General features: G+C 43.1%; 1 protein-coding gene across 1 annotated transcript; it reads right to left on the bottom strand.

Moving 5' to 3' along the window:
- Window positions 1-299: 299 nt before the first annotated feature.
- Window positions 300-17,297, bottom strand: aff3 (AF4/FMR2 family, member 3). Its single transcript, XM_068705010.1, has 19 exons — window positions 17,135-17,297; window positions 15,210-15,254; window positions 11,918-11,977; window positions 11,316-11,349; window positions 11,147-11,204; window positions 9,517-9,568; window positions 8,849-8,883; window positions 8,470-8,644; window positions 4,617-6,584; window positions 4,371-4,498; window positions 4,094-4,256; window positions 3,893-3,996; window positions 3,719-3,782; window positions 2,198-2,334; window positions 1,999-2,070; window positions 1,785-1,878; window positions 1,609-1,658; window positions 1,287-1,492; window positions 300-1,163 (listed from the first exon to the last, which is right to left on the bottom strand). The coding sequence occupies exons 1-19, from the start codon at window positions 17,204-17,206 to the stop codon at window positions 1,042-1,044; spliced, it is 3,639 nt and encodes a 1,212-aa protein (XP_068561111.1). The 5' UTR covers window positions 17,207-17,297; the 3' UTR covers window positions 300-1,041.
- Between the last annotated feature and the right edge of the window lie 478 nt (window positions 17,298-17,775).

Consider the following 17,775-nt stretch of genomic DNA (forward strand, 5'->3'; position numbering starts at 1 on the left):
TATAGTTAATATATCCCTTGGATGTATTCCTATCTATATAGAGTCTATGATTCATGCCCCTGGACTACCCTTGCTGTCTACTTTCTCTGGATACTTCATACCCTAGTGGAAGGCCCTGGTAACTGTACATGGCCTACCTGTACTCTTTGGAAGATAGCTTTAGATAAAAACCTAAAACAGTGCACGTTATAGCTTACAGTCCTAAATAACATAGTCAGACTAATCGCTGGTGATCAAACAAGCTGGGAACTTAAAATGCAAACTTCTGAACCAGACCCAAGGCAATACATTTACCAAGAAGTTGTTGATCTCTTTATCTTCATTATTCACAAAATTACAAAATCCCACATTCAAAACAGGGAGAAAAATAAACTTTTTTATAAAAGGAGCCTTGAATGTCAGCAACTAGACTCACCAACATTTTATTTATTTCGTTTTTGTTCTTTTTTTAAAAAAAAACAACAGATAATCCATCAAATATTGCACAGTAAAAACATAAGAGATTTAAAAAAAATAAAAAATAAAAAAATTAAAACCTTCATTAGAAAAGATGCAAACACCTTTTCTACTTCGTAGAAAAGGGAATATGATTGACCGGTCTCTTTCTTTTTTGCATCTTCTCCTGTTTTGGCCCGAGAGAAACAGTCTGCTGGGTAATGATTTATTCCAAAGTATGAAAAAGGCTTCACATTATGCAATTGCACAAACAACTGTATTGTACGAGAATGCTGTTTCTGTCACCGTGGGACATTTGGCAAATGGTTACAGACTTTGAATCCATAGCACACACGACTCTTCAGCTTAATCCAACGATGAGGAAGAAGCTGCCGGTAGTTCACCAGTGACAAGTTAAAAGACTGCTCCTTCAGAAGGCTTCGCACACAGTAAGCACCCCGACATCCTGTGAGGACCGTCAGGCTCCATGGGATTTCAACCAACTCCAACCAGCTCAGAAGGTATCGGTGCCGTCCTGTCAGCTGCATAGAGATCCAGAGTTCTGTCTCTTCAAAGTGAGACCGATTGTAGTAAATCCTCTCCTTGTTAATTAAGTTTGGCACTAATGCGTATCCACTGAAGAGCCTGTCGGGTGTACTGGACCGCATGAGCGATGCTACTGTGAAGAGTCAATGGCCCAGACAAAGTATTCAAGTAGTTGAAGAACTCTGTAATGAAAAAAAATAAAAGACTCTCAAAACCTCCCACTATCATGGGTGTTCAGAAACGTCCATGTTACATACGCGGCTTATTTTCATGTAAATCTGTGTCGCTCAGAGGAGCTGCTATACCTTTATTCTCCTTTGTGAGGTTGTCTGCCACCTCCCAGTACTCGTAGCTGTACAGGACACTGTTGGTAATGTTCAGGTGATTTGCTGCCATCTGGTGGATTCGTTGGGGAATGCTTATGAGCGAGGGGAAGGCGGTGCCCCCGTGTGAACCCTGTCCCAGATGTTTGGCATCGGGTGAGAGTGAAGAAGGGGGTCCTCCTGTGCTCCTGGTGGTGAAAATACATGCACAACCGCGTGGTAGTGATCAATGAGTATTTGGTGGCTGGAATGAAAAGCAAATAAATCAAACAGAGATCATGTAATATAGTTATTATCCACCTACTTCCCAGAGTCACTCCAACCGGGTGGCGTAGAAGGCACTTTGGGAGAACTCTGTAATGACACCAAAAACCAGTCATCCAAACCCAGATGTTTACATTCGACCAAAAACTGTGCAGAAATCTCTCTGTGTAAATGCCTTTATGTACCTGGAACATCAGACCTGTTTATTAGATATACCTTAAAGTAGTCCAGCAGAACTTTGGAATACTTAAACGCGTGGTCCTTCTTTAAACGAAACATTTGCCAGTAAAGGAGGGCAAGGCATCGGAAACTGTGGACAACACAAGCGCAAGACAAAGAGACTCAGACGGAGTCACAAATCATCGTCAGAATGCGCCGTCCTTCACTGTGATGATAGATGTGGTGTAAACAGAGGAAAGGACATACGCACCACAGAACCGCCAGCTGTTTGTCTTCCTGTCTCGCCCCAGGGCCAGAGTGGCTCTTCAGCCTCATTGCGTACCTTAAGACACAGGACTGTTACCAATGGAGCTGCAGTTTACGTATGTGTACATATATGTCTGAGAGTGTATGTTTGTTTCTCAAATGTAAATGACTTGCATCTGTTTTTGCATGCATGAGCAATTCACCTAATTAGCTCCACTGTCTCTGAGTACATGGTATAAGGAGACTTTGCCTCTAGTGGCCCTTCCTCCATTGCTTTCCCACATTCCATAAAGGAGAGGGCGGCGTCGATGTAATTCACAGCCTTCCCCAGCTTATCCACCTAGATATAAGACATCCAACACAGGTAAGGATGGGAGAACATATCAAAAGGAATATCTTCATAGCCTTAAGTGTCTAAAACAAGCAGGAATTAGCTGAGAATGTCTTTCGCTCTTTGCAGGAGAAAAGATTGATCCAGGAGGTGTGTAGCACAAAAACTCTGTGTCAGGGAAACAACTAACTAAGCTCCATCAAAGGTGTCTTATATAACTACTCCGCTCTTCACCTTCATATGCCAGCTTCAGTCGTGCCAGACCAATTAGTGGATGGCACAGTAGAAATGTTAGACTTAATATTGGTCTCTCCCTGGGCAAATATTTTAAATTTTTAGCTAGGAGTCGATCTGTGAGGTCACAAAATATCTTTAAAGATGCAACTCACTATTGGATAACAGCTAAAGACATTGCATGTTTTGATTTTTCCCCCTTAGGTTTTTGTTTTGGAAACACTATGTGACCAAACCACTCAGTAACTTCCACAGTTTCTTAGATCATAAATCATTTTTTTTGTAATTCCTAACAAAACCCAGGTGATTCTTGGATGTATCAGTGGCTGGCTTGCTATTTTGGAACACCTTGAATGTTATATATTTTTAATCTTTAGTCGTTTCCCTCTGCTTCCAGTCTTTGTGCTAAGCTAGGCTAAACACGTCCTGGATCAATCTCTTTATGACTTTCTTGGACAGGGGATATGTTCTTATTCAGCCTCTCTCCCTGTAAATACACCACATAGCTCAAGAATTCTAGGTGTTATCATTTATTCTATGTTACACAGTCCTGCACCAACATTACATTCTTGTCTCAAGAAGATGCAAAAAAACGTATTCATGATTGTATCTGTTGTTTGTTAGACTAATGCAGCGTCCTCATTGCTGGTCTACCTAAAAAGACTGTGGGCCAAAATTCTCCATTTTAAAGCCGTAAATGGCCTTGTCAAATACCTCTCTGACTTGCTTATCAAATATGAACCTATTAAAAATGATAAGTCATTTGACACAGGTCTCCTGGTTGCCCAAGGCATAGCATTTACATAGACTGTATATAGTTTATACATACGGTATCTTTGTGTTTCTCTGTGAGGTGCTTTGTATCTTCCCTGAAAACAAATGTGCTGTGTACATAAAGTTGTTTGTGTGCTTACTGAACACATTGAAATTCAAATGTTGCCCAACTTCACATTTTTACTCCAAGTCAGAAAGCAAATGGTTGTATTTCCCAAAATGTTGGCGTATTGCTTCAATTTTTCATTTCATTTCATTTATTAGGACCACTAATGGCTGTAGCCAAAGCAGCAGCTATTCTTCCTGGGGTCCACAATCATTGTACAACATTCCAGTCTTGCTTCGCTGTCTGCAATTTATATTCAGACCGAGATCAATCACTCACCATTGCGTCTGCACGGTGCTTCATCCTTTTAGCTTCATGTAAGTAGTACTCAGCGTGGTGCGGACTAAGATGCACAGAAACACAGAAAAATAAAAAGTTTTTATCACCAGTATACCACAACACACAGGTGTCTGGTGAGTCTGTATCAGACAAACAATAAACAGTGTGGCTCACGTGTCATTGTTTGGCATGGCCCCCCTGTGTCCTGCAGGAGCCCAGGACTCGGATGGTGGTTGGGGCTGTCTCGACACTTTCACACATTCCACCTCCGTCTTGGGCTGTGTGGTGGACAGGTGAAGAAAAAGAGGTGAAATAAACTGAAAGGCTGCGAGGAATGGAGTTGGGATGATCTAAACAACTACTTCTCTGTCACACCTTTAGAGCAGAATCTCTATTCTTGTCCCTGTTCTTGTGGGCATGGGCGTGATGCTGCTCTGATGTCTTTGCTTTGGGGGGAGGCTTGGTGGACTGAGGGCTGTCGGACAGTGGAGACAGGGGAGACAACGGCCTCTTGCTGTCCAAGTACTCCTCCAAGTACCTGCAAGTACACACACCCACATACGTACAACACGCTTATTGTATTTGTGCAAACAGTGTGATTACACATGCGTTTGTGAGACAAAGTAGTATGTGAGTGTTGGTGTTATTTTACCCGTTGTGCACGGTCTCTGTCACAAAGTTGCGCTCAGCTGTGTGAGATAAAGACTCTGTGTGGCCCGAGAGGTCCTTTGCATGAGGGATGCTCCTCTTGCTTTCTCTGTGTGACACACCATTCTCCAACTGGTCACACACAAACACACATGCTTTGAAAAACAAGCCCGCATTGATGCTTACATATTATTAATGCGTGAAAGCGTGCACAGATCTACGCATCAAGGCAAGTGTACGTGTTGTCTACCTTGCGTTTCCTTTTGCTGTCTTTCGTTGCGGTCTCTGGGACATACAGGTGTTTCATAGCCTCTCTTTGCTTGTCCTTGGTAGATGAAGGGGAGGAAGAGGAGGAGGGTTTTTTAACGGCGGAACTAGTAGTGCTGTCCGGGACCCTTTTGAGAAGACAGAGGTCTATCTGCACCACCAGATTTCTAAGCCCTCGCTGCGAAGGCGCTGTAGTTTGTTCACCTCGCCCGAATGGGACCAGGGTATAGAGTTTTTGCTTCCCCTCACTTGGGTGACCCGAGGTGGGTCCTCTGGGGTGCACAACCTTCGGCCTGTTGGCGTCGAGCCTGCTCAGACTTTGCTGCCCTCTCTTGGGCAGTCTCTTGTAAGAGGTGGAGTCTGCTGGAACTTTGGTGATCGGAGCCTGATATTCAGATTCAGAATCTGAATTTGGAGAGGAGGAGATGGAGGGCGAGGAGTGTAGTCTGTGAGGAGTTGGGGAACGCGACGGAGGAGGTGATGGGTCTTGCTGCAACTCTCTCTCCTCCTCACTTCTCCCTCCCTTTTTTGTCCTCCCCTGATGGTGGGAGTCGTCTTCAAGGCGGTGTCGCTCAGTGTTGACAAGCGCTCTCTGTTTGACCTGGACTGTTTGCCATTCACGTCTAAGTTGCTGGTCCCTCCCTCTCCTGTTTTCCCCTCTTGCTGTCTCCTCTCTCCTCCTCTGTCTCTCTACCACTCCCTCCTCCTCCTCTTCGTCTTCTTCCGCCGAACTATGGATCCAGGGACGTCTCAGTAGCTGCTCCTCCGCCAGCCTCCTGTCTTCCTTTCTCTCCTGTTTCCCTTGTTGTTTTTTCTGATGTCTGTCCTCTTTTATCTTGTGTTGTGTCCCCTCAGCTTGGGTCAGATGATCTCCTCTGAAGTCTACCTCCTGTTCCTTGGACTGGGGTTTCTTCTGTGTTGTTATAGTATGATTAACATGCACAGGAGTTGGGGCTGCAGCCTCCGAAGACTTGGCCCTAGGTTTAAGGCTGGGGTTTGATCTGGAGCTCAACCCAGTATTGTGATTAGTTGCAGCTTTAGGGGTGGATTGGGATTGAGAACTATGACCAGAGCTGGTTTCACGGCTAGTGGGAACTAAGTGCTTTGATGTTTTGGGGCTATGTTGTGAGCTAGATTGAAACAAAGGCCTGGGTTTGTGGTTGGAGTTGTGGTTGGATCTGCTACTCTGGATTTGCTCAAAATGTGACGTGTGTTTGGGAGCCTCAGTGAGCTGTTTAGAACTGGGATGAAAGTTAGACTTGGGTCTAGATTTATGGCAGTGACTCAAAACAGCAGAAGTCTTAGTTTTGCTTTGGTCTTGGTCCTGTGTGGGTCGAGTCTTGGGCCTGTGCTGGTGAGTTGGCTGAAGATGAGTGCTGTTTGTAGGCCTGCTCTTGGTGTTGGTGTTAGGCAATGGGGTAATCCATGACCTATTTTTTGTCCTGTGGGGATTGGTCGCTAGGCTAGGTTGTGTTCTCTGAACCTCAGGGCAGTGTCGAACCCTGGAAGGAGTACGTAGGCCCGGACTTGGGCTTCTTGGAGGGTCTCTCGGTATAGGGCTAGGGCTACGGCTGGCTCTCGGGCTCCCACACGGACTGGGGCAAACACTTGGAACCGGACTGGGAATCAGGCTGTGCCCTGGGCTTGGGCTGGGACTTGGGCATGTGCTGGGGAATGGGCTGGGGCTAGGGCAGTAGCTATAACCAGGGCTAGGTAGGTGGCTGGTGTTGTGGCTGAAGCTGAACTGTGGGCTGGGAATGGGGCTTTGGCTAGGGCTGTATTCCTGATTGCTGTCCCAGGACCTGGCTGGAGATGGGGCTCTTTGGGTGTGGGGAGAGGGAGGACGTCCTGGAATGCTCTCGGAGGGCACTTGGTCACTGCTGGAAGATTTTCTCCGAGACTTCTTCAGCCATTTATCCAACTGCCACTGGGCCGCAGAGGGGTGATCAGTCTTAAGAAAGCACAGAAGAAGAGAGAAACAAATATTAATCATAAACTAGATGAAGATAAAATAAATCTTTGCTAATAGTGAGGCTTAATGCACACCCTCAATCTATTGTAGACAGGTGCAGAGTTGAGTTTCAGTTCAAAACAGTTCAAAAGCCCAGATTTTATAAACACAATTCTGACTACATTTGGTTCCTAGTAGTCTATTAGGAGACTATTTTCATATTTTAAAGAAAAATATTTGAAAGTGACTTGATAAGAAGAACATTATATGTATGCAGGGAACATACAGTATGTATCATAATTTAAAAGGTGATCATTTGAAAGTTGATACATCTCAATAAGAAGAGTAACTTAAGCTCTTAAATATAAACATACATAGTGAAGTAGCAGAAAAAGGAAATGCTCAAGTAAAGTACAAGTATGTAAAAATTATATGAGTATATGCCCTGTGTTACATTCCATCACTGTACACATGTCTTTAGGTATATAGTTCAGAGATAACAAGGTGCAAGCAGAGACCTTCAACCATGTGAGGAATGACAAACAAATTCCGCGATATTCTCCCACTCCCACTATAAAAGAACCTTTTATAAAGTCCATAACAAATCACTGACCCAGCTGCTGTTAAAACAATTCAAGCTCCAAAAAAACGCAACCCTGGATTATGACTCATGTCTGAAAAAGTGTGGGTTCACTAAAAATTCCAGCTGACATTTTACCCTCCTTTCAATAGCCTACTTTCTACATGGTCTCACAGTCCACATATGTGCTTACAGTAGCTCAACCCCCATCCAATTATGCCAATGAATCACCTAATGTTTGCTTAACAACTGGCTTGACAACCAAAAATGAGACAACCACAAGAAAACGCAGGAGTTTCTACTTTAAAAAAAACAAAAAAAAAACAAAGAGAATACTCACGGCTGGAGAGAAAACTTCTTTCTCTCTCTCTCTCTCTCTCTCTCGCCCGTTTCTCTCTCGTCGCTGACCAGGAACTAAATTAAACCTCTACTCCTCAAGTCAAACAGTGACCCCCCTCCCCACATCCCTCGCCCTCTTTCCAGAGAAGACACTGCATCTCTTGTACCGTCTCGACTGCTCTCCCTCCTTCTTTTCTGGCCCTCCCTCTTTCTCTCACTACCTGGAACTCTGGATTCGCTGCTTCCATAACTCCAACCCCCATCTCTTCCTTGGGAGACATTTAAACAGTCCACGTAAATGAAAAACACATGGTGTGCACCCCCCTGCCCTCCTGCCCCCACCCCCAAACACTCCACTCCCTCCCTTCTCTATAGGGGCCCAATGTAGTGCATGTTTAGTAATGCAGACCACTATGTTGTACAGGGCCTTCCATTCATAAAAGAGGAGCAGGTTTCCCTTTCATTCCCCACGTAGCACACGTCTCAACCCCCACAATGCCCCACACCTCCAAAAGTCCATCATACCAACCAGCACTAAGTCACCCATTTAATACTTATCTAAGAAAACGATACACAAGTAGTCCACATCCTTTGTGTGCACTGTTGTTTTAAAAGCAAAGGTAACTCCAGTTGTAGATGTCAACATGAGATCGAGTCTTGATGACTTCCACCTCCCGAGGGCTTTTCCTCTTTAAGACTGGGCCTGTTGACATGACACCCAGGCACTAATTCCCAAAGCTAGCTCTGCCCCTCACCCTCCTCCTCCTCCACCTCCTCTCCAACTCACAGTCATTCCTCATTCCTCTGTCCCTCTCCATACCTGCCGTCAACTGCCTCGAGGCCACCACTCCCTGTAGAGAATTCCCCCCGAGGGCACACAACCAGAGGAAGAGACACACAGGCGAGGCATGGGTCAGAGAAGATTGAGAGCGGAAGAAGAGGAGGCCGGATACTCAGCATTGGTACCTCCTTGCTGTTGCACCGTGGCGACGCGGAATCAGGGTGAGCGTCTGGGCTCTGGCTGGGGCTCCGGGAGTACAGACTGCTGCTGCACGACCCGACGGCGGAGTTTGAGCCCGAAGAGTCAGAGCTGGAATGTCTCACTCGCCTGCCATGTGTGTGCGCTCGCTGTGCTGACAGGCTGTCAGTCAACACACACACAAACATCAGAGAGGGGTCAAGCGTACGCACACAGTGGAGCACACACACACACACACACACACACACACACACACACAGAGGTAGACAGATACAGTTGTTAATCACATAATTTAACTTAAGTTTACAGACAAACACCCAAAGCTCAAATCCACAATATGTACACATGATATTTGTAATGAAGTACCTGTGTCCATCCCAGGAAGCTGACTCATGAGTTGCCTTCAGGGACAACACACAACAACAACAAACAAAAAGAGAAACTTATCATACAAAGCAGCAGCGTGTTACCACTGCTGTCTTCAAGTCGTATCATCCTTAGTAGCAAGTACAGAAACAGCTCTTAAGTAAGTGGCAGTTGGGCTAAACTGCGTTTGGGTGTGTGTGCACACTATTAAACATTACCTGAAAAACAGCTTAGGGCAAACTACTTAGTTACTTAATTAGTTACAGTCATTATTTCTGTCATGACAAACATTTGGCCCATCCCACATGGGATTAGATGACACTGCTGTCTAACAAAACATGCATCTTCCAGTAATGCATATACAAAAACAACATTACATCAGTTACATATTAAGTGCTTCTATATACTTCCAAAAACATATTTATCAAAATAAACTCTACACTGAAAAGAAATGGTTTATCCAGATTGTAAGGCTTTCTCCCATTAACTGATTGAAGTGGTTCAAACATGAACAGCCAACTCAGTCTTTGTGTATGATCCACATTTATAAAATGAACTTTTTGTATCTTACTAAAAAAAGAATACTAATGTTATCATTATTAACCATTATCAACAAAGAAATGTTAATGTAGAAATAGTATCTTCAAAGCACTTTGAGAGTCACCTACCCTTTGAGTGTCATCATCATCACTGCTCAGCTTCAGGTCATCAGCAAGCATGCTGTAAGCAAAGAGAAACACACTCAGAACAGTGACGCAATGTTGTACATTTAATCGCCAGTGTTTTCAATAGAGACTCACTGATCCAACCGTTTCTCCCCCAGTACCAATTCTGAGCCAACCTCAACTCAGCCAATACCGATTATCGAGCAGTGCTCTCTTTTCCACACATTTAAAATCTACATAAATCACTGTGTGGGACACATGGAGATCATTTTCATGTACAATAACACAATACCTGGGAATGCTGTGAATTGTATAATGATTTTGTGGAAGAAACAGTTTTTAGGGTGGATTGGTCACATCATGGCCAGACAGAGTTAATTAAAGGACAGTTCTGGTGCTGATACAAATCCATCGTATCAGATCGGTGCATCCATAGTTTTCAACACTTTTAAGTCTTCCTGAAGATGTTCATTTTCATCAATATTAAACACACCGAAATAACAAATGTGTTTGTCAAAGGTTGCCTTTCTCCCTTTTCACTTTGCTCTGTTCCCCAACATTAACAGTATTTTGTGACTGCTTCATTATTAATTTCATTCAAATGTTTCAGTTTATTTGATTATCAATTAAGTTGTAGAAATGACACAAGCTTGTTAAGTTTGTTTGCTGGCAACTGAGATTGTTAAGGTATAGTTCTGCAGTATATTTGGAGTGCTCATTGGTATGTGACGAGTGCTCAATAGATTAATTGTGATGGCAGCAGCAACTCAGAAACCTTGTATTAATGGTATTTACATTGTGTTTTTCATGATCTGGATGGCTGCTCTGTTTGGCTCACCCTGTGCTGACCTGGGAAGGTGGAAGGTTCCAGTTAGGTGAGGCTGAGAAAGTGAAATTCCATTTACTGGAGCAGTGGGAGAGAGGAGTTGGCAGCTTGGCTGTGACGCTGCAGCTTTCTTTTGTCAGGTGTTCTTTTTCTTCAGTTAAACTTAGTTTTGTTAAAATGGCCAGGTTTCATTTTTGCCCTTTATTTCAATAGCATTTTGCTTAAGGGCCAGTGTGTAGCATTCAGAGGGATCTATTGGCAGATAATAATATTGATTAAAAAAAAGTGTGTTTTCTTTAGTGTATAATTACCTAAAAATAAGAATCGTTGTGTTTTTGATACCTTAGAATGAGCCATTTATGTTTCTACAGTAGCACTAAACAGACAAACCAAACACTGGATTGGGCCATTTGCATTTTCACGTCAGCCGCCGTAGTTTCCTACACACTTGGCACACGGGAGAAGTTTCAGTTGGCTTGAACATGTGTTTCACAGTAAAAAGAGGATGTAAAAGGAAAACAACCAGGAGCACATCAGTCTCAACTGAGAGCTTTCAGGAATGTTCACTGGCCTTTGACCTGACCTTTGTTATGTAACCTGAAACGCTGTGTTGACTGACTCTATATGTCCATTTCCCTTCACTGTCGTTAATGCCTTTCTCTGTAGCTGTACAAACGAGGATGTTCGTGATTTCTACCTGATTTTACAACAGCTGTTGAGAAGAAGACATAAATCATGTGTGTGATATATTATATTGTCTGTGTTTGATGACCTTCGGTGGATCATGTTTCCTCATTACCCACTTACGATTTGTGAGGTGCCACGCGAGGGTGACGGGTCATTCGCAGCTGAACATCCCCCCGACCTCACAGAGGAAGCGAGAGAAAACATATTTAAAACCAGGCAACAAATCATATATCAACCAATTGTAAAGTATTGCACATATCAGACAAGCAAACAGTCAGTGAACACATACTGTGCCTTTGTTGTGCAGTCTGTAGTTTTGCTTCCTTGGAAAGAAGGAGAACAAAAGATTGTGAGCAGAATTCTCTATTTACATGTCTAAAAGAGTACTCAGATTTAGCTTTGCACTACAGTGTAATGTTATTCGACTCACAGCGGACAGTTTAAAAAAAAAGGATACCGCATTGTTCTTCAAAACCTGGCGCCTACATTACCCACAATGAAACTTGATTGACAGTTTGCTTCTGAGATGCAGGTGTGTTATTCTGGTAGCGGCTAATGTCGCCTTGAGCTGCTAGCTCCAAGCAGAGATGAGGAGCGGTCTCCAGGGGTCTGGTAAGTTCACTTCTTTCAAACTCCACACCTCCAAAAATTTTTTGATTTTCATACATGAAGTCTTGAGGCCAAACCAAGTCTGATAAATTGCCTCAAGTGACATCATTTGAGGCAATTCATCAGATTCCCCTGTGGAGCCACAAAAGGCTTCATACAATTTTTACATATGCAGTAGTACTCTCTAAGACCTGTAAACGGACTTTATTATGCAAAATCTGTGAAGTTCCCCTTTACTCAACAAAGATAAAGAGCAAACACATTAACTATACACACACATACTTTAGAGTTGTAGAGGATCCGTTGGGCCTGGTCACCCCCGAAGGCTTGCTGGGTCATGTCCTGGGAGAGAGAGGGGGGGGAGGGGTATCAAAGGTGAATTTGGAGACGCCACTGTGATTAATGTTCTTCACAATGCAGAAACTCCAAACATCCTAAAACTGTCACTCAAACTTTCTTAATTTTCTTTCATTTAGGAGCAACTTATCGCTAACATTTAGATTTACACACATACAGTTCAGAGAGCCCAATTTTACAGCTGAGTCTCTCGTTATCAGCACGGTTCCTCCCCACCAGAGGGAGTGTGACAAGATATAAATAAGGGTTATTCTCAGTGTGTAGTGTGTGGGAGTGTGCACTTTGCAGCTGTGTCAAGATTTCTGTGCTATCATTTAGTTTCTTTTTTATTGATCTCCAGCTGTATCTACTTTCAGGTATTTCAAGAATCTGCTATTTATTTATCTATTTTTCTTTTTATGTTTCACAGCTCTTTTCTCTTTTGTAAAGTGAATGTTTCTGTGTTCACTAAGTGAGCAAATTAAAGATCCTGGTCCCATTTGTTTGTGAACCAATTATATGGGCTAAAAATCTAATCTAAACTTTTTTTAAAAGACATGATTTAGCATTCCAAGAGCACCGGCCTGAGTACCGTTAGTCTGACGAGCTTCTTAGCTTTTCAAAGGCAGTGATCTCAAAAGTGCGAAACCAGCGAGCCAGAACACAAGACAGCTCATCAAAACACTTGTTGCATGAAACGTGGATCTGAGAAAATGAACGTAGGTCATGTCAGGTAATCATCAGTACCCAGTGCAACAGGTAAAATCACTGTACAGTTGTAGGGTACAATAGCCGACTGAAGAATGCACAATAGAGGTGGAATAATCTGAATCCATCAACCCCTGGGCAGCTGCAGGAGACACTGATACAGCATCTGCACAGTCACTTTTCAGTCTCCAGGTCCTTTGTTGTTCGCTGCTTCGACAAACATGTCGGCAGTTATAATGGCCAAAAAGTGGTCCAATCTGGACTGAAAAGGGGGGGTTATGTACTACAGGGTACCGATAGTGCTGAAAATACCAGTGAGTATTCATTTTCCTCACGTATAAAAGAAAAATACGGGTCTGCTGGTTTCAATCTCTTGAATGTGAAGATTTTATTTATTTTCTTAATTTCACATCAAAGTTAATTGAATACATTTAGGGAAATATTAACTTCTAAGACATCAGTTCATGCTCAGTTAACCTGTGATATTTGTTTTTTTAATTGATTATTTTTGACATTTCACAGACTAAGAGACTATTGAATCATTAATAAAATAAACAATGCATTAATTCATTATTAAAAGTGATAGCAGTAACTGTATTTAACTCTTGAACACAATGGATGCATATTAATTTGACATAAAAATAACAAGTAAAAAAGAAAGAATGAAATTACTCAGTATGTTATATTTTAAATACATGTGGCGAATGCTCACAGTTCAGCGACAAGCATGTGCCACCGCTCCCCCTGAGTGAAGACTTGAGTGATGATTACATATGATTATACACCTGGCCTATTATGAAAATTGATCCCGTTTCTTATTTGTTCCCTCTGCACGGTACTCAAGAGGAAACCAGCCACATGGAGAGAGCTCTGCATCCACAGTGCACCGTCTTTGCTCTTGCTCTGATTATAATCTCTGTTGATTAGATTGCCCGCAGTCACACTCAGACGAACCAGACCTCATGGATGCTGACAAAATGGCCTGATTTTGTAAAATGTTAGCGCGATCTTGCTGTGCCATGATGTGGGAGCATGGGGGTTCAGTGTGTAATGTATATGTAATGTGTGTGACGATCACTGGGTGAGAGGCGACAGTGGCGGAAACAGTGAGCAAGATCTTGAAAAGGTCACGTTTTATCAGCTCGGATGTCATGGGATTTGTGTGTGTGTGTGTGTGTGTGTGTGTGTGTGTGTGTGTGTCTGTGGTCTGAGTGTGGTTGTGAGCTGTGGCGGTCTAAAGGAATAGTTTTGGAGAGTACAGTACACAACCACTCTCGTGTCTGCATGCTGAATATGAAGCTACAGTTAGCCAGTGGCCACTTAGCACAGCTTAGCTAAGCTAAAGCCAAGAAAAAGTCTGGCACACGACCCCCGTGGCCATTTTTACACTTTAGTGTTTGTACGCTTTTTCAAAACACTGAATATAACATGTTAATTAGTGACTTTAGTGGTATTTTAGGCTATAGTTGGCATGATTGTGTTACCTCCAGAGAGAGCTAAGCTAGCTGTTCCCCCTGTTTCAAGTTTTTATGCTAAGTTTTTTATGCTAAGCTAACCAGCAGCTGGCTGTAGCTCACCAAACTCTCGGCAAGAAAGCAAATTTCACGAAATAGCAAATAATTTCTTTACCTCGAGTCTACTAGAAGGAATGTTCCCAGTTACATTCTATCAAATCCAAAGAAGCTTATTAGATGACACATCTTTTATGAACCTGGCAGGTGACTCTGCTCTCCTTCCTCCTCCTCCTCACTCCTGTCATCCTCCACAGTAAGCCCTGGAGGGAAAGTGTTTCCTCTCCCTGCTCATCCTTTCACTTGGTTATCTCTCCACCAGTCACCAAGGACACAGCGCCAGCCCTCAGCCCCTTTCCTCCTTCAACAACAACAAGGTCTCCCAGGTGGAGCATTATGTGCGTTGCTATCTTCCTTCTCCACCACATGTTCCGTATCTCTAATCTCCTCCTCTGCTCCCCCTATCTGTCCTACACTGGCGACAGGAAACATAGGACACATCCTCTGCCTTGTAAAACCTCCAACATAACAGGAGAAATAGGTAGAAACCTCAGGGCCACCTCGATACCTCAAAACCTTGAATAATGTATTCATAGATCAACAAAAATAGTATCTGCAACTGTTCATAGATAATAAAATCATTGGTTTATGTCCTGTTCTTGCTCTCCAATGTGAGGATTTACTGCATTCCTCTGTTTTATAGCATTGTAAACAAGATACGTTTATTGATTTCAGCATCTCCCTTTTACTATTTGCAGCTTTTTTGTGTTTTAGTATTTTTTAAACTGAAGATCAACATTTTTTCACTATTTTCTCACATTTTCTTCCAATACCAGTTTTAAATGGATCGAACTTGGAATAAGATGTAATCACATGCAAATTCCAGAAAATATCACCCACATTATGACTCAAAACATTTAATGAGGGACGAATCTGAATAATTGCACATGTTCACAGTCGATTACTGATGCTGTTACACCTATTACTTTTAACAATGAATACAAAAAGTAATTATTTACCTCCAGAATATCTTTGGCACAGCTGTTGTGTTGGCTTCTTGTTACCTGGGCAAACGAAAGTAAGGAGGTGATGGATCAATGAGGAGAAAGTCACAGAAAGTTCAGACTGACAGGTGATCAGAGTTTTACGAAACTTCAGAACAACAGACACAAGTCCAGTATCAACTACACAAGCGCATGGAGAAAGCACACAAACCGTATTGTAGCATCTGAATTACAGTAAGGTGCAAAGTGTCTCATCTAAAATCCACACTTACGCAAGTTCAACAGCAAATGTAGCTGTGCACATAGACACACAGCTCTTAGACTCATTCATTTCTTTCACAGGTCGTTGCTCGAGATGTGAACTTTTCAGTCTCTCTCACAAACACACACACACACACACACACACACACACACAAAAAGCTTCCGCACTCTGCTTCCCGCCTTTTTGCTGTAAGATTCACAACTTGGTGTTAAACTTTACTGTAAACCTCACACAGACACACACACACACACACACACACACACACACACACACACACACACACACACACACACACACAGTAATTGTGAAAGTTGAGACGAGGCTGTTGATGACTCATATCTTAGAAATCACAGCTGCAGATGATCAGACGGATGCTGATTCTGTTCGCAAGCAACTTTCTGTTTCCCTCCGCGTTAGGCAACCCCGCTCTCCCTCCCCCACGTTTCTTCCCTTTGCACAATTCAACTCAGAATTCAGATTCACCTCGTTGGCACGACAGTAGCGAACCATGCTGCTCAAGCTTTAAGATAAAGGACAAATACTCTACATTACTGTGTAGGTGCTTTACATTTTATTTGCGTTTATTCTGACTGTGAGCTTGGTGTGGAAACAGATCTTTAATTTGTACCAAAACATATTGTTTCCTCTAGTTCCTCATTCATAATCACACTCATTCTATTTGTTTGGTTTATGGACTTTTTCATCATTCTGAGTGTATGTATTTGTGGACCTCATCTGCTGAACACTTTCACTGTCTTTCTTCTTGGTTATGGAGATTTATTATCTTGAGCACTTCCTTAACACATTATATCCCATTTCATTTGGGTGGTTTGCTTCTTTCTCTCATGCCCCACTCTCTGCCATCTGTGCAGCATAAGTATGCACAGCAGAAAGAAATGTGTGTGTAGTGCAGCATGCATGTGTGAGTGTACGAAACTGTCTTTTTTTTGCATGCATGACTCACTAAGGTCAATGTCTCAGTGGCTGGACTCTTAAGCCTGCGGATGGAAAACAGTGTGTGTGAAAACTGTCCAATTTTTTACAGCCACAAGGCACAGTTATGGGGCCGTGAGCACTAAATTAAAAACATAAACACAGACAGCCAGTATTTCACCTCCCTGTGGCGTTGCACAAGTGAAAGCCAGGCCTGCTTCCTCAGTTTACATGTCCATTAGTTTGGATATTATCAAGTGCAATATGTTTCACATGTCCATATACCCACTAGCACCGCAGGCTACAGCTCTGGTGCAATACCCTGATGAGTGAACTCCCCCTGGGCCTACAAACCACAAGCCATCATAACAAGCATCATGCAAGCCAAGAGTATAGCACCTGTTACATTCTCAAAGTATCAGCAATTACTGAAGTTATTTACAGCTATTTACAGCTTCAATTCATGACTTCCATCTGTGTCGAGTCCCTTTAAGTGAAATCTGAAACACTTTTTATCTGTAAACTGAATCGTTATGAAGATAGGAGCGCAAAATGCACCACTCTGCAAGAATCATCCTCTTATTTTATTTCAGTAATCGGTATTCTTAACGAATAACCTGCAGGTATTCTATGTACAATTTGGTGACTTTAAACAATCCTGTGCAAGAACAATATTCAAGGGCTCCCTCGATAACTACTCCCTTAATAAGTAGGCTATAATCCACACTCCGCGCTCCCTTCTCACCTGAGAATATGCGCATCTGAGTAGAAAACAGACAACGGAAAGTTTCCCTTTGCCGGCGAGGACAGTAGGCATGGTTCCTTGATGTTCAGCGCTCTCCTCCGGTATCCATGCCAGTGAAGACTCGCGTTTAAAAGAGCTGCGGACGCGGTGCCCCCTCCGTGACGTTCGCACACCGGCTCCTCACTGCCGGAGAGTGTCCGCGCGCGCGCGCGTGTGTGTGTGTGTGTGTGTCACCGGGGGAGACGGAGCGCGATGTGGGCGGGCCGGTAACGTCAGAGATGACACACAGGCAGCTCACGCAGGGACATCACGACTCGCAGCTCGGAGCGGCACGGTGGATGTAATTAGGATGTGAGAGTTGCTAAATACACACCGCTGACGGTCACGGGACACTCAATGATTTAATGTCAGGAAGTTTGTACAGGGGTGACGCTATGAATTATGGGGCCCTTAAATCTGCATTAAAGTATCTTTTTTTTTTGCTACTTGGGGGTGTTCCAACAAACTGTAAACACTACATTTGTCAAGCTGATATAGCTAATGCTAAGGTGTTAGCAAATAATTGCCTGCACATCTAAGAGACGCTGAGCAACATTAACATACATGAAGACTTTCAGTGTTCACTTTCTTCTTAGCTTTGG

This window comes from Cebidichthys violaceus, unplaced genomic scaffold (assembly GCF_023349555.1).
Source record: "Cebidichthys violaceus isolate CVI_PGR_0920_01 unplaced genomic scaffold, fCebVio1.0.p SCAF_11, whole genome shotgun sequence".
Lineage (NCBI taxonomy): Eukaryota > Metazoa > Chordata > Actinopteri > Perciformes > Stichaeidae > Cebidichthys > Cebidichthys violaceus.